Genomic DNA, 18,862 nt, shown 5'->3' on the forward strand with positions numbered 1-18,862 from the left:
GAAATCTCTGAAAATGTTGTTTATTTGTTTTGGGTCATGTATTGTGTTCCCAGATGAATCTTGAACAGCACATATAGTTGTTTTTTCTTTCTTTATTTTTAGCTGGTTTTCTAGAAATTGACTGGATTTATTACCATCTTCATAATTTATGTTCATAATTTTGTAGGCGTAGTCTTTGTACTAAGAATTCTGTTTGTTTGTTTTTTATCAATTATCTCATTTAATTCTCGTTTTGTTTTGCGTATTTTGTTCAATGTTTCCTGATCTTGGTGGGACACGTAGGCTTCTTCTAGGGATTTGATGGTTTTTTTCTAATTCCTGAATATTTTTGTTTTCTTCTTTCTTTTTATGTGATGAGAAAGAAATTAGTTTACCTCTCATCACAGCTTTCCCTGCTTCCCATAGAACAGATGCTGATGTTACGGGAGTGTCATTATAATCTAAATATGAAGTCCATTCTTTTTTTAAATATTTAATAAAGTCTTCATCTTTAAGCAATGATGTATTAAATCTCCAGTTTTTACTTGGCGTAGTATTATTCTTGTGCATTAGTGTTAAAGATACAGGAGCATGATCGCTGACAGCTATAGGGTGAATCTCAGTGTCTGAAATGTCACTCAGCAGTGAGCTGCTGACCAAAAAATAATCCAGACGAGAGTAGGAGTGATGGACATGTGAGAAAAAAGTATATTCCTTACTGTTGGGGTGAAGGGAGCGCCATGCATCGCAAAGGCCAAAGTCGCTCATATACTGTTTGATTATATTTGTGGACTGCCAATTACGCTGAGTTCCTGCTGTATTGAGCCTATCCATTTCTTCATTTAGTCCAAGGTTGAGGTCGCCTCCAAGAACAAGTGTGCCATCTAAGTGTTCAGAGAGTGCACTGAAAAAACCTTTTTAAAGTGCCTGTATGCATGAATAGACCAGGTGTTTGTCAAAGGGTGCAGGAAAATGTGCAGCAGTAAAGCAGTTTGCAGTTTGGTTTTAATACATGTAAGTCTAGAACACCAAACTTTTTTTTAAACTATTAAAGGAGGGAGTACTCCTTTTTTATTATAAGAGTTAATGAAAAAGAAATAATTGATATAAAATGTAATTACAAAAGTCCACTGATTGGACTGGAACTAAAATGTGGCTAGTAAGAAAAATAGAAATAGAATGTATAGTAAAACTACTGAAATGTGTCTGCAGTTGAAACATGTTTCCTAGAAAAAACAATAAATGTCTATTAACTGACTGACATTACTGGTTTAGAGCAAATATGTCTGCTATAGTTAATAGCTTTAGCTGTATGGCAGCTATCAGAAGACATAGCAAATGCATTGGATAACAGAAAATATACTTTGGTAGTGTTTATTGAAGTAAAAACCATTTGACACAATAGAGCTTGGATTACTGATTAAAAAGCTGGAGAGACATTGTATTAGAGGGATAGTTATTGATTAAACAGTTACTTAAATCAACGATATCAGAATGTACAAATAAATAATGCTGACTCACATTTACTGAAGGTTACCTGAGGTTCTTTGCTGGACCTTGAACTATTAATAATGTACTAGAATGACATATTTAAGATGTCTTAGTTGGTAAAGTTCACTTTATTCACTATATTATTCTGCTGACAAAAATTGTAACAACTTTTGAGTACAGTGGAAAGTTTGTTCCTAATAGTTCCATACATGACCAATTGTGTGGAGGTATACATTTGTTTTTGCCTGTTAATTGCATATTTTAAAATGTAGGTACTGATGTTTCCGTTTTTTAATTTTTTGCATGATAATTGTTCAGAATTAAACTATTACAACAAATAGTCTGAGGTCTTGTATTCACTATAAAGGTATAATTTGAAATACACTACTTTTATTCATCACATTGCAGATGATGTGATTCTGTTGACTTCATCAGGTGACAGCCTCCAGCTTGCACTGGAATGGTTTGCAGCCGAGTGTGAAATGGTGAGAATGAGATTCAGCACCTCCAAATCTGTGGCCATTGTCTTCAGTCGGAAAAAGGTGGAGTGCCCACTCCAGGTCAGGGAGGAGTTTCTGCTCCAAGTGGAGGAATTTAGGTATCTCGGGGTCTTGTTCACGAGTGATGCGAAAAGGGAGTAGGAGATGGAAAGATGGATTAGTGCTGCAGCTGCAGTGATGCTGATGCTGACGCTGTACCGGTCTGTTGTGGTGAAGAGAGAGCTGAGTGTAAAAGCAAAGCTCTTAATTTAGTGGTCGATCTACTTCCCTACCCTTATCTATGGTCACAAGCTGTGGGTAGTGACCAAAAGAACGAGATCGCGGATACAAGCGGCGAAAATTAGCTTCCTCCAAAGGGTGGCTGGCCTCTCCGTTAGGTTGAGGAGTTCAGCCATCCAAATCAAAAGGAGCCTGTTGAGGTGGTTCGGGCATCTGACAAGGATGCCTCCTGGGCGCCTACTGGGTGAGGTGTTTCGGGCATGTCCCACTGGGAGGAGCCCCGGGGCAGACCCAGGAGATGCTGAAGAGATTATCTCTCGGCTTGTCTGGGAACGCCTTGATGTTCCCCAAGCTGGAGGAGGTGGCCGGGGAGAGGGGGATCTGGGCTTCTCTGCTTGGGCTGCTGCCCCAAGACCTGGCCCTAGATAACCGGAAGAAGATGGATGGACTACTTTTTTTTTCCCCAAACACATTAAGTTTATGTACAAAGTATCTGTATCGGATCAGTATTTTTAATACCAGGCTAAATAGTTCTTGGTATGTCCTTAAGATTGTAAAGGAAATCACTCGTATTGAACAACACTAATCCCAATTTAATTATTTACTTATTTACTTCTTTTTGGTGTTTTGAAAAAGAAAATGTTACTCATACAAGTAGTTTAAGCTTAACTGATATTGTGTCCTGACATGTGTCTTTTCTCTGTGCAGGGTGCTACACAGAGTGATGTCGACAGGCAAGCAGCAAGATAGTGAGGCGGCAACGCCTCTGTACGTATATGAATCCAAAGTCCACTGTGCCAATATGATGTTGTGCCTGGAGGATCAACGGCGGCAGGGCATCCTGTGCGATGTGACTGTACTTGTAGAGGGCAGGGAGCTACGAGCACACAGGGCTGTCCTTGCAGCTTGTAGCCACTACTTCCTGCAAACTCTGCTGAGACACAGCTGGTCACCTGGTGATGCAGAACTCATCATTAGCTTGCCAGACAAGGTAAAGGAGCACCATGACAGCACATAAGAATGGCAACATTCACTGATTTTAAAGATTTGACTCATGTCATTAGTTTAAATAAATAAATAAATAAATGTTACAGGGGAGGTCTGGAAAAAAAAAACACATAACATCAGTTTGGGCTACCGTGTTGCAGTTGTTATCAGCATTCGCATAGTAAACAGAATTTTACTTCCATGCTTTTTAGCTAAATCTATCTAGAGAGATAGATCTGATTTTTTTTTTATGACAAAATGTGTCTTTTCTACCTACCATGTGGATTCATGGATTTTTTTTTCACATTCTGTCTCTCACAGTTGAAGTGTACCTCTGGTGCAAATTACTGACCTCTGTCATCATTTTAGGTGGGGGAACTTGCACAATCGGTGGCTGACTAAATACTTTTTTGCCCCACTGTAAATCTGAAAATCGTCTGCGCAGCAATGAAACGAAATACCGTATTTTTTTAAAAAATTGATCCCAACGAGAGCATGTAAATTTAAAAGAGGACCCCGCAAAAAAGCACGGTCCTTGGAGACAATGTGTCTGAATCTAACAGAAAAGTAAGATTAGATAAGTAGGATTTAAACCATTCCAAAACAAGCCCTTTAATTCTGACACATTGCTCCAGTCGACAGATAAGAATACTGTCATCTATTGTGTCAAAAGCAGCACTGTGGTCTAATAATATTAAAATAGCAGAATCTCCCAAGTCAGTAAAAGTTAAAAGGTCATTAGAAACTTTTAAAAGAGCAGTTTCAGTGCTGTGGTGCGTTTCAAAACCAGTCTGGAATAGTTAACCAATGTCGTGTTGATCTAAAAAGGTCTGAAGCTGCAGAAGGACAATTTTCTCCAGAACTTTTGACAAAAAGGACAATTTAGAGATTGGACGGTAATTTGATAGAACTGTTGAGTCCAGATTCTGGTTTTTAAGGATGGGTTCCACCACATCATGTTTAAAGTCAGAGGGAACAGACCCAGACTGAAGACTGTTATTGTCAATGGAAAGCAAACATGTACCAACAGTGTCAAAAACATCTATCAGTAAGCTAGGTGGAATGATATCCAAGGTACATTTTGAAGCTTCCAAGTTTCTGACTACTTTATTAAGTAATGTAAGGGATACTGGCTCGGAGTGGTCAAAAACGGCCAAAGTTGGAGTATAAACACATGGGTCAGAAATGGGAGGAATAATGTGAGACCTGATGTCTACAATTTTATTAATGAAGAATTTCAGTAGATTCTCACATGTTATGTTCACTGCTATATGAGGATCAGTAGTAGGAGGATTAAGAACTGAATTTATAATACCAAATAAAATCAAAGGTTTATGGTAATTGTTGGACACGATCTTGGAAAAGTTTTTTGTTTTTGCTGCTCTTACAGCTTTCTGGTAAGTTGACAGGGATTCTCTAAGTGCCTCAAACGACACCTGGAGACAGTCCTTTTTCCACTTTCATTCCGCTTTACTACATACCTGTCTGCGTTCCCTGGTGTCATTATTCAACCATGGTGGGTTTTAGGTTTTAGATACCTGGTGGTAAAAGGAGCAATGTCTGCTTGTCTGGAAAGCAGTACTGCTTTCCAGACAAGCTTAATTGAACAGAGAAAGCAGACTATTAGTTGTCGAATGAGTGGACTTGTTAACAGGTGATGCCTGATTTAGATTTTTATAGGAGCAGCACATTTGATTTACCAGGCTGACCTGAAAAGAGACACTCAAATAAGACATGTGGTCCGAAAGATTTATGTTACAAATTTTAGTGTCAAGGAGTGATAGGCCGCAAGAAAGTACGACATCCAGGGTATGATTGCGTTCGTGAGTTGGGCCTTTGACTGACTGAACCACCTCCTCTAGCTTATCCGGGGGAACACCAAGGCATTCCCAGGCCAGCCGAGAGATATAATCTCTCCAGCGTGTCCTGGGTCTGCTCCAGGGCCTCCTCCCGGTGGGACATGCCGGGAACACCTCACCCAGGAGGCGCCCAGGAGGCATCTTTGTCAGATGCACTCTGAGGCTGAACTTCTCACCCTATCTCTAAGGGAGAGGCCAGCCACCCTTCAGAGGAAGTTAATTTTCGCCGCTTGTATCCACGATCTCGTTCTTTCGGTCACTATCCACTAGGGATGGGTATCGTTTAGGTTTTATCTGATACCGGTGCCAAACCGGTACTTTTGAAACAGTGCCGGTGCTTAAACGGTGCTCAAACCGGTGCTTAAAGAATGGAGAACACAAAATTGGTCCAAAAACCTCTCATGTTCAGCTGTTTTTTTTTGTAAAAAAAAATAACAATGTTAGCCTTTTCTGCAGCTATGGGGCATATATGGTATCACTCTTGGCTGGAAGCAGTGCTTAAACAATGGAAAAAACACAAACTTTGTCCAAAAACCTCTCATGTTTAACTGTTTTCCACTTTTTCTTTGGTCATTTTAGCCTTTTTGGCCAGGGTGAAGGGAGTATCTGCCATCAAACAAGGAGACAGCCACAATGTAGCTATGATGATGTTTGCTAGTTCACCTTACATGCATTAATTGAATAACGTGGTTAGCATACTCAACGTAAATTACACACGAACAACATTAAGCTACTCACGCAGAGAAGAACGGCTGCTGCTGCCATCATCATCAGTCATCATTTCTGCTATACTGGCAGGACTAGGGGCCAGGACTCTCCTCTTCGGGTTTTTGGGGGATGTTGCTAACTCCAGGTCCGATAACAGGCAGCAAGCTATCAAATACGGTGCATTTCTCGGCTTTTTAAAAAAACGCTATGCGCCGCCAGGTGTTTCATCGGATTTGAGGTGTTACCTCCTTTGACCGTATCACAGTATCACCTTAAAGCACTTATTGCAGGCTGCTGAGTTTGCATATTTTGCTGTGAAGTACAGCCAGACTTTTGACCGCTTCACCTTGGGCATTTTTAATCTGTAGCTCTGCTCTAAAAGAACGTACGTACCTGGCCCCGCCTACTATCCTCGGAAACGTAAAATGATCGGCTAGAATCTAAAGTGTATCACAGCTCAGGAAAAACAAAAGCACCGAAATAAAGCACTGAAATGTGCACTGCTTTTTGGTCTGGTTGCTACCGTTTATGTCAGAACCGGTGCCATGATGGCACCGGATACCGGTACCCATCCCTACTATCCACAGCTCGTGGCCATAGGGTGAGGGTAGGGACGTAGATCGACCGGTAAATTGAGAGTTTCGCTTTTACACTCAGCTCTCTCTTCACCACAACGGACTGGTACACCGTCCACATCACTGCACCAATCCGACTGTTGTCACCCACTCCTGTCACTCGTGAACAAGACCCCAAGATACTTAAACTTCTCCACTTGGGGCAGGAACTCGTCCCTAACCTGGAGTTAGCACCCCACCTGAGGACAATGGCCTCATATTTGGAGGTGGTGATTTCTCATTTCCACCGCTTCACACTCAGCTGAGAACCATTCCGGTGCAAGCTGGAGGCCATCACCCGATGAAGCCAACAGAAGCACTTTGAACTGGACATGTGTGTGCTTAATAAACTGGCAAATTACAGCAGGATTTTCCTATCCTCGGTCAGAAGGCACAGGTGACTTATATGACGAAAGAGAGGGTCCACAGCAATGAGAATTAGGGTTCCTTTAATCCAAACATCTCCAGAAGTGAATTCGTGTGAGTATATGTATATGTGTGTGGTTCTGTAAAATAACAGAAATTACAATTAGCAAACAATTAAAGTCAACCAAGCTGGTCTAAATAATACAGAAAGGGTTGAACAGAAAGTCTAATTCGAAAATGACTAAACACCACCCCCTGGTGGACACAAATGGGCTGCTGCACAGGGGTAGACTCCATCTTTACTTTGGGCAGCTCAGTTCACAAGGGTAGCGCCATTTTGGTCAAATCAGCGTGAATATACAATGTCTCGTGGCTACACAAACCGCTGGAAAACTCTATAAAGGCATCACACAATGTACATAGGCAAGTGTATGATAAGTTACAACCATAGAACAAACAAATACAAGGCACTTACTTATCATTCACGCACACGCACGACACATGTTCAGTACAACAGCCCAGCTCCACCAGCGCTATCACAGTGAACCAGCGCAAACACAAACAAAGGATGGGAGGAATGTACCATCTTAGCAGTGGTTAGAGGGGGTCCGTGGAACAGTCTATATACACAAATCACAGGGGTTTTCTACAGCCGCCCCCTAATGTGCATAGCACATTAGTAAACATCAAAAACCCATGTGAATATAACTAAGGACATTCAGCTGACAGTTCAGGTAACATGATAAGTTTTGACACAGGCCGTTGGTATTTATGTTCCCCAATGGCGACTTCAGCTACTCGCACCTGTCCATCCGGGCTGGGAAATACCTGTGTTACCTGTCCTACGGGCCAGGAAGCCCGTGGGAGCTGATAGTCCACCACCATGACAGTCTGTCCCACTCTCAAAGGTGGAGTAGTCTGGTTCCACTTCTGGCGAGGCTGCAGTCCAGGCAGGTAGCGCTGAATGAACTGAGTCCAGAACCGGTCCGCTATGACTTGGCTGTGACGCCATTTTCGCCTTCCAAGTTCTTCTCTGGTGCCATATACTGCCTGGGGAAGGGAAGCATCGCGCCGCCCCATGAGCAACATATTTGGCGTGATCGGGTCAACATCTGCAATATCCGAGGAAACGTATCCCAGTGGCTTGGAATTAAGTATGCCCTCTACTTCAATAAGAACAGTAAGCAACAAATCCTCTGGCACCGCTTGACCTTTGAGGGCAACTTGAAGTGCAGATTTGACTGAACGGATCTCCCGTTCCCAGGCTCCCCCAAAATGTGGAGCATGCGGAGGGTTGAAGTGGAAAGTGATGCTCTGTTCACTGAGCTTCTCCTGCAGTCGTGGCTCCATCACTTTGAATGCCTCCTGCAGCTCTCTGTCTCCTCCTCTGAAATTGGTGCCCTGATCACTCAGTATTTCAAAGGGTTTTCCTCTTCGAGCAATAAATCTGCGCAGAGCCATGAGAAAGGAGTCAGTGTCCATACCAGTGAGAAGGTCGAGGTGAATGCAGCGGGTCGTAAGGCATTTAAATATAATGCCCCACCGTTTCTCTTGTCTCCTGCCTATCTTTATAATGAAAGGGCCAAAACAGTCAATTCCTGTGGACCAGAATGGCGGCTGATTTAATCGCAAGCGGGTAGCAGGGAGATCAGACATCTTCGGTGAAACAGGCTTGGCTCTCCACTTCTTACACTCCAAACAGCGATACTGATGCTTCCTTATGGCCTGTCTGCCTCTTAAAATCCAATACCTGCGTCTCAATTCGGCAAAGACACGTTCTGGGCCAGGATGCAGGAGACGTGTATCATAGTCTTTGATGATGAGCTGAGTAGTAGGATGGTCTGGTGACAAAACGATAGGATGCAGAGTGTCAACATCCATCTGCTCTGCTCGCCGGAGACGTCCACCTACTCGTATGAGGCCAAGCTGACTGTCATATTCGGGAGAAAGGTTGTTCAGTCTGCTGTCTTTGTACACCTCTTTCCCAGATTTAAGGGTGTGTACTTCAACAGGGAAGCTTTCTTGTTGCGCCTGTTTGAGAATTTGAACTTCTGTCTCTAGTCGTTGTGCCGCTGACATAGGGAGGACAGCCGCCCCGTGAGAAGACAGGTAGGTGGCCTGCACCAAATCAGCCCAGGTGTCATATGCAGGATCAGACTGTGCCAAATCTGTAGTGACATAGGCACAGAAAGCTGATTTCTTTAACTCAGTATTATCTCCAGTATCTGTACTCACAGTAGGTCGTGCTGGCCACTGCTCAGGTGCTTGTCTCAGGAAGGGGGGCCCATCCATCCACTGGCTAGGTTTTGACAGCTCACGTAATGGTTTTCCCCGGGTGATGTCATCTGCTGGGTTCAAAGCCGAGGGGACATACCTCCAGCTGGCGGCCTCAGTCAGCTCCTGTATTTCGGCAATACGAGTACCTACAAACACTTTATAGTGGCAGGACTCAGACTGGATCCAGTTCAACACAGTGGTAGAATCGGTCCATAAAGTAGTCTCACTAATGGGCAGAGTAAGCTCACTGAGGAGGAGTCTAGACAGTTGTGCCCCAGCAAGTACGGCACACAGCTCTAAACGGGGAATTGACAGTTTCTTGCGGGGAGCTACACGTGATCTGGCCATGATAAAGGCAGTGTGGACCTCATGTTCTGCCGATTTAAATCTCAAATATGCCACTGCTCCGTAAACACTCTCTGACGCATCACAGAATACATGCAGCTGGAAAGTTCCCTCTTGGGTTGCTGGGGCTGTGTAGCATCTAGGCAGACAGATTTCTTGTAGATACTGTAGCTCACTCACCCACTCTTGCCACCGCTGGAGTAACTCGCCCTCGATGGGATCATCCCAGTTCCTGTTGTTCTGCCACAGATGTTGAACAATAACCTTTGCCCGGGTCGTGAAGGGGATGATGAAACCCAGTGGGTCGTATTGAGAGGCGAGGATGCTGTAGATGTTTCTCATGGTTGACTCCTGAGGAACCACTGGCCGACATCTGTAGGCGATCTGGTCTGTGGAGCAGTGCCATGCCAAGCCTAAGGTTGGTTCTTGGGGATCTGGTTGGTGTTCAGTCAACCACAGCTCGCAGGTAGGGGACTTTGCTTCAGAGGGGAGATGAGCAATGGCCTCTGGGTAGTTACTGGCCCACTGTCGGATTTCGAAACCACCAGTAGATAGCAACTCTCTGATGTTATCGACAAGTGGTCGTGCCTGCAAAGCAAAGGGCAGAGATTGCAAACAGTTATCAACATAAAATGAGCGCAACACTGAGTCTAGTACTTGTTCATTGCCATCTTTATGATCCTGCACATGGCGCTGAAGGGCATACGTGGCACAACAGGGGCTGCATGTGGTTCCAAAGGGCAGGACACACCACTCATAAATGTCCGGGCTCCGATCTCTTTCCATATCTCTCCACACGAATCTCAGCAGGGGCCGGTCATGCGGAAGAAGCCGCACCTGATGGAACATACCTCGTATGTCCCCGCTCACAGCAACAGGGTGCTCCCTAAATCTCAACAGGACACCTATTAAGGATGGACTGAGAGTTGGACCTGGTAGCAGCTGATCGTTAAGGCAATCTTGCCTGTATTGGAAGGAACAGTTGAAAACTATCCTAGGCTTATTGTTATGATGCACAATATGATGGGGAATGAACCAGGATTCATCTGTGAGGTTTGCCTCTTCAGGAGTGAGTTTTCTTACATAACCTGCTTGTTCCAGTTTGTGTATTTCTGCATTGTACACAGCCGCTAGATCAGGATCTTTAATCAGGCGCTTCTCTGTGGACCGAAGGAGAGCCATCACTGTGTCATGGTCAGTTCGTAGTTTAGTGGAGTCTCTGCGGCGGAGCAGAGGAGTAGCATAACGAGCTACTCCATCCACCTGTACACGTTCTGTGGTTTTCTGCAGTAACTCCAGTGCTTCTTTGTCTTGTTTAGAGCGAGTTACCTCTTTCTCTGATCGAAAGGGGAGCACATCTAACTGCCACAACTTCTCAACGTTCTGTCTTAGCGCTTGAGAAGGAGTTGGTAACAGGGATGTGTGCAGACATGAAGCTTCAGTAGGTAGATGTAGAAAGGTAGCCGGTCCCTGGATGGCCCAACCGAGGTTAGTGTTGACAGCAACAGGGCTGCCTAGTGGACCAACTTTGACAGGTGACAGAGGGGTGATGAGCTGGACATTATCTGAGCCTATAAGAAGCATAGGCTGCACATCCTTAAATGCTTTGATGGGAACGTCGGCCAGATGTGGATATCTCTGACGGAGTATGTCCACTGGGCAGGATTGTTTTGCCAGATTAAGTTCTTTAGCAGTGAAGACACGTCTGATGTGATGTTTGATTTGGGGAGAGCTGGGTGCACTTAGTTCAAAAGAAACCGATGCGCCTTGTAACTGTGACACCTCCTGCCTGATGGTTCGTAGTTTGAGGGACTCCTCTGTGATATTTAATTGCAGGTAATGAACCGCTGCAGATAAAACAATAGTCCGCTCTGATCCATCATCAAGAATGGCATAGGTGGACAGAGATCGCCCATTGTTGTGGAGGGTAACTGGGACCACTTTAAGCATGACTCTGCCTGAATGAGTGACTTGGTCCAAATACACCATGCTGGAGGCTGTACTCAATGTCAGGATACTCTTGTTTGAGCGAGAGGCAGCTTCATGAAGGATCTGCAGGTGTTGTTCTCCACAGGTGGCACAAGGTTTCTTCAGATTGCAACTGTCAGGCTGGTGACTCCGACCGCATCTCCAGCATCTCTTATTGTCATTAATCCATGTAATAATCTGTGTAGTACTCAGCTTACTGAAGTCAGAACAGGAACTCAAGTAATGTTCTGTACTGCTACAGAAGGGGCAGTAGGGCTTAAATTTCTCTCTTTTCTTCCCTTTCATAGGTTCTTTACTGTCAGTAGGGGCTGAAGTCGTATTAGCCGTTGGTGTTGTAGGCTTGTCAGTGCCATAGTAGACTGATGAGGATGTCTTTAATGGTCGTGATGACTTGTCTCTACGATCTGAGTGGGGTTTATCAGATATGTAGCTTTCTGTAGCCCTTCGTGATATCTGTATGGCCTGTGACTTCCTCTCCAACCACTGTGCAAAGTCAGGGAGAGTATAGGTGTTAGCTGAGTCACTCCGCAAGATGCCCTTTGCAAGACAATATTCAGCAAAACTGTCTTGATAGGAGAAGGGGAGTTTACTCAAAAGCCTGTCCACATGGGAGCCACACTCTAGTTCGCTCTTAGCGGCTCCTTCCATGGAGTTTAGTAGTCCCACCAAACTACTAACTGATAGAGCAAAGTCTTCAAACCCTTGTGCATCTCCAGCTTTCACTGTAGGAGCTCTCAAAATGTTGTTAATTTCACCTTGGACTAATTGGCGTGGTTGTCCATAGCGCTGCTGTAGAGCCTGCATTGCTTTAGTGAAGGGCATAGTGTCATGCACATACCTCTTTGCGAGCTGAAACGCAGGAGGAAACTTTAGATGATCCAGAAGTACTTGGAATTTGTAATCCTCAGACAGATGTGGGTGTGGTCCCAAAACTCCATCCAGACCTTTCTTCAGTAGCAGGAAATCACTTTCTTTTCCTGTGGTGAAGCGGATCAGGTTGGGTTTTGGGATGCCATAAGAAGAGGAAATAGCCATCTCCATCAAGTTCGGTCTCTGAGAGGAAAGCAGAGATGAGGAGTGTTGTGGGCTGCTCTGAATTACATCATGCTGTGAACTGACAGGTGGCGGTGCAGCTGGAGCAGGATGCTGATAGGTATACTGTGAGCTAACAGCAGGTGGCAGCACTGGTGTAACATATGGCTGACTGAGAGGTGGGCCTGAAGTCCAAGGCGGATAACCTGGAGAGGGCATGCCAGGCGGCAGCGTGACAGGGTACTGCATAGTGCCAGGGATACTAAACTGAGCAGCACTGTGTGGCACAGACCACTGTGGGGTTGATGACTGCCAATTCAGGTCTCTTTGTTGATGCCAGGGAGGATGTGGCTGATCTGTTGCTGTAGATGCAGACCGGGGTACCACTGGTGTTGGCTGAGCAGCTGATGGCATAGAAGAGTGGGCGTATAGAGGGGGCTGAGGAATAGGTCGGTTAACAGGGAGAGTAGGAGCTGTTGACTGTAGTATTTGAGCGTTATCAACATGATGAGCTGTGGAAGGGGAGGTCTGCTGTACAGTATGAGGCTGAGGGCCAGGTATTACTGGAGATATGGGAGGGATGTTTTCTAGTCCGCCCATAGGAGGAGCTTGCGTAGGATTATTATCCACAGTTAGTAAAGGCATACTATGGCTCCGGACTTGGGTTTGTAACTGTACTTGGGGGGTTCTTTGGCCAAAGTTCAAAGACACTTGTATAGCGCTCTGTATCTCCCTCATCTGCTCCTGTACCTGAGTAACACACTGCTCCATCCTCCTTATTCTCTCCATCTCTGGTGAGCCGTCGATGCCAGCGGTTTGGTGTATTGGAGTAGCTGCGTTAGTATTCGGTGGAACTGGGTTAGTCGGCTGTGGGGGATAGGTCCAGATGAAGTCATCCAGATATCTTGGAGCCCTATGTGGTCTCCTTTGCCGGGCACCTTGTTGTTCTTCATCATATCGGGATGTCGCCATGTTAGGAAATGCTGTAATTAATCCGGCTCGAAGGACCACTTGAACTGGACATGTGTGTGCTTAATAAACTGGCAAATTACAGCAGGATTTTCCTATCCTCCGTCAGAAGGCACAGGTGACTTATATGACGAAAGAGAGGGTCCACAGCAATGAGAATTAGGGTTCCTTTAATCCAAACATCTCCAGAAGTGAATTCGTGTGAGTATATGTATATGTGTGTGGTTCTGTAAAATAACAGAAATTACAATTAGCAAACAATTAAAGTCAACCAAGCTGGTCTAAATAATACAGAAAGGGTTGAACAGAAAGTCTAATTCGAAAATGACTAAACACCACCCCCTGGTGGACACAAATGGGCTGCTGCACAGGGGTAGACTCCATCTTTACTTTGGGCAGCTCAGTTCACAAGGGTAGCGCCATTTTGGTCAAATCAGCGTGAATATACAATGTCTCGTGGCTACACAAACCGCTGGAAAACTCTATAAAGGCATCACACAATGTACATAGGCAAGTGTATGATAAGTTACAACCATAGAACAAACAAATACAAGGCACTTACTTATCATTCACGCACACGCACGACACATGTTCAGTACAACAGCCCAGCTCCACCAGCGCTATCACAGTGAACCAGCGCAAACACAAACAAAGGATGGGAGGAATGTACCATCTTAGCAGTGGTTAGAGGGGGTCCGTGGAACAGTCTATATACACAAATCACAGGGGTTTTCTACACACTTCATCTACGAAAAGCAGACATGAGATTCTGAGACCACCCACAAGCTTGCGTGGTCTCATTTTTAAAAATTACAAACGGAATCGGTGGCAAAGGGCAGCCCTAGCGGAGTCCATCACCCACCGGAAACAAGTCTGACTTGATGTTGGCTATGCAGACCAAGCTATGCGGTTGTATAAGGATAGAATGGCCCGTAGCAATGGGCCAGAAACCCTTATACTCCCCAAGCAGGTCACTCCGAGGGACATGGTCGAATGTCCTCTCCAAGTCCACAAAACACATATAGACTGGTTGGGCAAACTCCCATGCACACTCCAGGATCCTCGAGAGGGTAAAGAGCTGGTCCAGTGTTCCACGACCAGGGGGAAAACCGCATTTTTACTCCTGTATCCGAGGTTCAACTAATGGACGGACTCTCCTTTCCAGCACCCTATCATAGACTTTCCCAGGGAGGCTGAGGAGTGTGATCCCCCTTTAGTTGGAATACACCCTCTATTAATCGCTACCTTATCATGGTGGAGGAGTTTGTTAGGGTGTCCCAATGACAAACTGGTCCTGAGTGAGGTACCAGACAAAGAGCGATTGAAAAGACCTCTATGAGTTTACAATCAAGGGAACAGTTCACACTGCCCAGGATTGGGTTACCGGGGCCCCACCCTGGAGCCAGGCATGGGGATGGTGCCTGAGGGTGAGTGTCTGGTGTCTGGGTCTTAGTCCATGGACCCTGTAGGAGGCGCTGTAGGGGTCAGGTGTAATGTATGTCGGCCCATGTAATTGAGCATTGCGTGGCACATCCGGCATACTGTTTTACTTTTGTCGATGACGCGCTTACTTTCAGGGTCATACTTCACATGAAGACCAAAATAGTTCCAAAGGCCAGATCTGAATGAGGGTGGGGGAGGTTCAAATTGCCATGTTGCAACAAGCTTAGCTCCTGTCTTGCTAGCTTGCGCTGCGCTCAGTGGATCTGCGCTCGACAGTGCAGCCTAGGCGGACTGGTCGAACGCAGATCCACTGAGCGCTCAACACAGACAGCATCGTTAGAAGAAAAGTTGATAAAATAAATTACATTTTTGTATTGTTCAATACATATGCTTACCGAACCGAAAGCACTGTATCAAACGGTTCAATATCGATTCGAGTATCGTTGCACCCCTAGTATTTATATATAAACATACATGTTAGCAGAGACGGGTCTTCCAGCAGAATCTGCATGAATATTGAAGATACTTATTGTCTAGACGGAGGAATAATCACACGTGGGGCATCGGCTTTTACCGGAACATTCACACCAAAAGGTGACTTTGTTTATTGAACTCTCGCGTATACTCCGCAGCATAACAGGAAGCATCCTTTCAAAATAAAATCACAACAGATGACAATGAGGGCATACCTATTAAGTAGCTCAACACCCCCACTTGCACTCACGTTGTCAGCTTTACATGCATTCCAAAAGAAACTGTTTTTCTTTACTATTTGTTTACACTCCAAACATATATTTCTCAAACTTCAATAACTTCCCCTTTGTTGCTGGCTTTGTCATAACATCGGCCACCATCGGACCTGTCGAACAATATTCCAATATCAAATTTCCAGCATTAACTGTTGAGCTCACAAAATGATACTTGATATCGATATGCTTACACCTCTGTCTGTTAACAGGATTCTTTGCCAATGCAATAGTCCCTTGATTGTCCTCAAAATTCTTTGGTGGTCCCTTTTGATGCTCATACATGCTTTGCAACAGTTGTGTCATGTACAAACATTCTTGTGTTGTTGCTGCCAAAGCTATGTACTCTGCTTCACAAGTTGACAAGGCAACAGTTGGCTGCTTCTTTGTTCGCCATGACACCAAAGTACCTTCTTCATTCAGGCTTATGCAGTAACCTGTAGTACTCCTCCTGTCAATCACATCTGCAGCCCAGTCTGAGTCACTGTGACCTTGTACTCTCAAATCTTTGTCACTTTTCTTGTAGCACAATGTCTTGTCTTTTGATTGTTTCTCGTTAAACAATTTTTATTCGTTATCAAGAATAGCATAAAACATAACAACCAAACAGAAAAGAAAGAAAGAAAACACACAATTTACACACACACACACACACAAAACATATTTTCACTCAATTACCCACAGATATAGAAAGAGAAAAAGATAAACTCCAAGAATGAATTGTCCTTTACACTTACTTCCTATTTAACTGAGAGCATCTTAATCGCAACCACCCCCCCTCAACAGTTGGGACAAATCATTTGGCAAATAAGAAAGCAAAGGGGACCAAACATTGAGAAAGAGACCCTCATTTCCTTCTAAAATAGCAGCAGTTCTTTCGTGAGGAATAACTTTAAATAATTCTCTGTACCACAACGTCACAGAGGGAGGTTTATCCTTAACCCAATTAATGAGAATACATTTACTAGCTACCAGCAATAGTTTGTCACATAATTTGCGCTGCAAGTGATTCAATGTTACTTCTTTTGAGGCTAGGCCAAGAAGAAAATACCCGGGGTCCCTTTGAATCAGATTGTTAAAAATATTACTTAGTTCTTGAGATATGAAGCTCCAAAATCTTTTGATTAATTTACATTCCCAAAAGTAATGAAAAAAAGTGCCAGTTTCTTTTTGACATTTACTACAAAAATGGGAAATATGAGGTACAATCTTATGCAAGACATTAGAAGCTATATTCAATTCAATTCAATTCAATTTTATTTATATAGCGCCAAATCACAACAAAAGTCGCCTCAAGGCGCTTCATAGATACAGAGAAAAATCCAACAATCATATGACCCCCTATGAGCAAGCACTTTGGCGACAGTGGGAAGGAGAAACTCCCTTTTAACAGGAAGAAACCTCCGGCAGAACCAGGCTCAGGGAGGGGCGGCCATCTGCTGCGACCGGTTGGGGTGAGAGAAGGAAGACAGGATAAAAGACATGCTGTGGAAGAGAGACAGAGGTTAATAACAGATATGATTCAATGCAGAGAGGTCTGTTAATACATAGTGAGTGAGAAAGGTCACTGGAAAGGAAAAACTCAATGCATCATGGGAATCCCCCGGCAGCCTACATCTATTGCAGCATAACTAAGGGAGGATTCAGGGTCACCTGGTCCAGCCCTAACTATATGCTTTAGCAAAAAGGAAAGTTTGAAGCCTAATCTTAAAAGTAGAGATAGTGTCTGTCTCCCGAATCCAAACTGGAAGCTGGTTCCACAGAAGAGGGGCCTGAAGACTGAAGGCTCTCCCTCCCATTCTACTTTTAAATACTCTAGGAACAACAAGTAGGCCTGCAGAGCGAGAGCGAAGTGCTCTAATAGGGTGATATGGTACTACAAGGTCATTAAGATAAGATGGGGCCTGATTATTTAAGACCTTGTATGTGAGGAGCAGGATTTTGAATTCAATTCTGGACTTAACAGGAAGCCAATGAAGGGAAGCCAAAACAGGAGAAATCTGCTCTCTCTTTCTAGTCCCTGTCAGGACTCTTGCTGCAGCATTTTGGATTAACTGAAGGCTTTTCAGTGAGTTTTTTTGGACATCCTGATAATGAATTACAGTCGTCCAGCCTGGAAGTAATAAATGCATGAAGTAGTTTTTCAGCGTCACTCTGAGACAGGATATTTCTAATTTTAGAGATGTTGCGCAAATGGAAGAAAGCAGTCTTACATATTTGTTTAATATGTGCGTTGAAGGACATGTCCTGGTCAAAAATGACTCCAAGGTTCCTCACAGCATTACTGGAGGCCAAGGTAATGCCATCCAGAGTAAGAATCTGGTTAGATACCATATTTCTAAGCTTTTCAGGGCCGAGTACAATAACCTCAGTTTTATCTGAATTAAGAAGCAGAAAGTTAGCGGCCATCCAGGTCTTTATGTCTTTAAGACATTCCTGCAGTTTAACTAATTGGTGTGTGTTATCTGGCTTCATGGACAGATAGAGCTGGGTGTCATCAGCATAGCAGTGAAAATGTATGCTATGTCTTCTAATGATGCTGCCTAAGGGAAGCATGTATAATGTAAACAGAATTGGTCCTAGCACTGAACCCTGTGGAACTCCATAATTAACCTCAGTGTGTGAAGAGGACTCTCCATTTACATCAGAATCAGAATCAGAATCAGAAAGGGGTTTATTGCCAAATGTTGAGCAGGTTTACAACATTAGGAAATTGCTGCGGTGCTTCAGTGCAAACATAGTGTCATAAATAGCACTTAAATAGACATGAAAAAATAAAAGTAGGAATAAGAATTAAAAGTGCTACGTAGAAAGATATGTGCATGAGATATACATGAGATATATACATGAGAATAAGAATTAAGAGTGCTACGTAGAAAGATATATACATGAGTGCAGGTGGTGATCAGTGCCAAACATGGAATGATGCAGTGACACAGCGTAGGGTCATGTGTTAGTGGCGGGGACAGTCATATGGTTATTGTTCATGTGTCCAACAGCAGAGGGGAAGAAACTGTTCTTATGGCGAGAGGTTCTGGTGCGAATGGACCGGAGCCTCCTGCCTGAGGGTAGCAGGTCAAACAGACTGTGTCCAGGGTGAGAAGGGTCAGCTGAGATCCGAGCTGCACGCCGCAATGTCCTGGAGGTGTACAGGTCCTGCAAAGATGGGAGTCTGCAGCCAATCACCTTCTCAGCAGAGCGCACAACACGCTGCAGTCTCTGTTTGTCCCTGATAGTGGCTCCAGCGTACCACACGGTGATGGAGGAGGTGAGGATGGACTCGATGATTGCAGTGTAGAACTGCATCATCGTCCGTGTTGGCAGGTTGAATTTCTTCA

At 44.3% G+C, this 18,862-nt stretch overlaps 2 protein-coding genes across 3 annotated transcripts in view; one reads left to right on the forward strand and one right to left on the reverse strand.

Annotated features, from left to right (window-relative positions):
• Positions 1-804: 804 nt before the first annotated feature.
• bach2a (BTB and CNC homology 1, basic leucine zipper transcription factor 2a) overlaps positions 805-18,862 on the forward strand; it is a 48,161-nt gene continuing 30,103 nt past the window's right edge. For both annotated transcript variants that reach the window (XM_040049141.1, XM_040049142.1), the window contains exon 1: positions 805-3,180. In XM_040049141.1, the coding sequence (XP_039905075.1) occupies positions 2,914-3,180 (267 nt within the window). In that variant the 5' untranslated portion in view covers positions 805-2,913. The remainder of the gene's footprint in view (positions 3,181-18,862) is intronic.
• On the reverse strand, positions 6,790-8,296 carry LOC120744641. Its single transcript, XM_040049157.1, has 2 exons — positions 7,463-8,296; positions 6,790-7,369 (listed from the first exon to the last, which is right to left on the reverse strand). The coding sequence occupies exons 1-2, from the start codon at positions 8,203-8,205 to the stop codon at positions 7,357-7,359; spliced, it is 756 nt and encodes a 251-aa protein (XP_039905091.1). The 5' UTR covers positions 8,206-8,296; the 3' UTR covers positions 6,790-7,356.

Source organism: Simochromis diagramma, unplaced genomic scaffold, assembly GCF_900408965.1.
Source record: "Simochromis diagramma unplaced genomic scaffold, fSimDia1.1 OVJJ01000426.1, whole genome shotgun sequence".
In the NCBI taxonomy this organism is placed as follows: domain Eukaryota; kingdom Metazoa; phylum Chordata; class Actinopteri; order Cichliformes; family Cichlidae; genus Simochromis; species Simochromis diagramma.